General features: G+C 36.5%; 1 protein-coding gene across 1 annotated transcript in view; it reads left to right on the top strand.

The window, feature by feature from the left end:
* LOC116671060 (stonustoxin subunit beta) overlaps positions 1 to 1,194 on the top strand; it is a gene marked incomplete at its 3' end in the record, with an annotated part of 1,852 nt that overhangs the window by 335 nt on the left and 323 nt on the right. The window contains 4 exon segments of the mRNA XM_032501966.1: positions 438 to 479; positions 558 to 620; positions 908 to 1,047; positions 1,134 to 1,194. The exon segment at positions 1,134 to 1,194 is cut by the window's right edge and continues 323 nt beyond it. Of these exon segments, the coding sequence (XP_032357857.1) occupies positions 438 to 479; positions 558 to 620; positions 908 to 1,047; positions 1,134 to 1,194 (306 nt within the window).

Here is a 1,194-nt window from a genome sequence, read left to right as displayed (position 1 = left end):
GAGATGGGCCTTGTCTTGTTGAACACTTGATATGTGTTAACCAAGTTCCAGTATATCACACATGCTGTGCCTTTTAATGTATTTGTTTTGATTGTTTCCATAATAGATGTGTGGTAGATTATTTATCATCTTAGGGATGATTATACCTTTCAAACATGGCAGGGATACTAATGACTAATGACGGTGCAAGCTTTTTCAGAATACGACCCTAACTGTAAACTACAATTTGTCAAACTCTCCCTGAATGTATAATATTAGAAATGTATGCATGTGTCACTTATTTGAAATTTTCCCTCAAAAGTTGATAAGTAACTAAGATTCTTTATTCTTTGTGTTGTATGTCAGCATTCTGAGAGAGTAGTGTCATGTGTTTGTGTAAAACCAAAAATGGTTCTTCTCCACCTTGTAATCTAACCTTTTGGCCTCAACCTTTTTAGGGAAGAAAATGAAATCCAAACAGAATGAGAAGACAAATGCAGGTAACGGAATTGCATGAATTCATACTCTTCATGTAGTGAGCATTAGTTTGTATTTAAGTAAATTTCCTCTCGTTACAGAAAACGTTTCGGTTTACGTGCCGGGCATCCCAGAGCCGACATGCAGAGCTGAGCTCATGAAATGTACGGTGCACTGCAAATTAATTGGTTCTTACCAAGATTTTTTTCAAACTTAGATTTAGTGTTAGGTAATTTATCTTGAATTTCTTATTTTAAGTATTCAACTTTACACTATAATCTTAAATCATGCAAGCTTGTCAAGTGAAGTTATCTTGCTGCATGGGTAGATAATTTCACTTGTTTTGAATACCTTTTCCTTTTTTTGCAACGTGCAGATTCCTTTTTTTTCTCAAATCTTTTCCAGGATGTGATTTAAAAAAACAACACCATTGCTTTATGTTCTCTTTTAGACTGGATGCATTTAACTTTGGACGATAAAACTGCCAACAAGATGTTGTGGATTTCTGACAGCGGGTTCAAGGTGCTCCGTAGAACTGAGGAGGTTTGTCCCGTCCTCGATAGACCAGAGAGATATGAGTACTCTCCACAGGTAAGACAGAAAATAACACAGGTACAGGCTGTCTTGCAAAGCAACAAATATTTTTCATTTGTCTTCCTATTTTTATTTCTTCAAAGGTGGTGTGCAAAGAAGGAATTTGGAACATGAGGGCCTACTGGGAGGTGGAGTATTCGGGGT

This window comes from Etheostoma spectabile, chromosome 21 (assembly GCF_008692095.1).
Source record: "Etheostoma spectabile isolate EspeVRDwgs_2016 chromosome 21, UIUC_Espe_1.0, whole genome shotgun sequence".
Classification (NCBI taxonomy): Eukaryota; Metazoa; Chordata; class Actinopteri; order Perciformes; family Percidae; genus Etheostoma; species Etheostoma spectabile.
The sequence above is the reverse complement of the archived record's forward strand: the minus strand, read 5'-3'. Positions and strand labels throughout refer to the sequence as shown.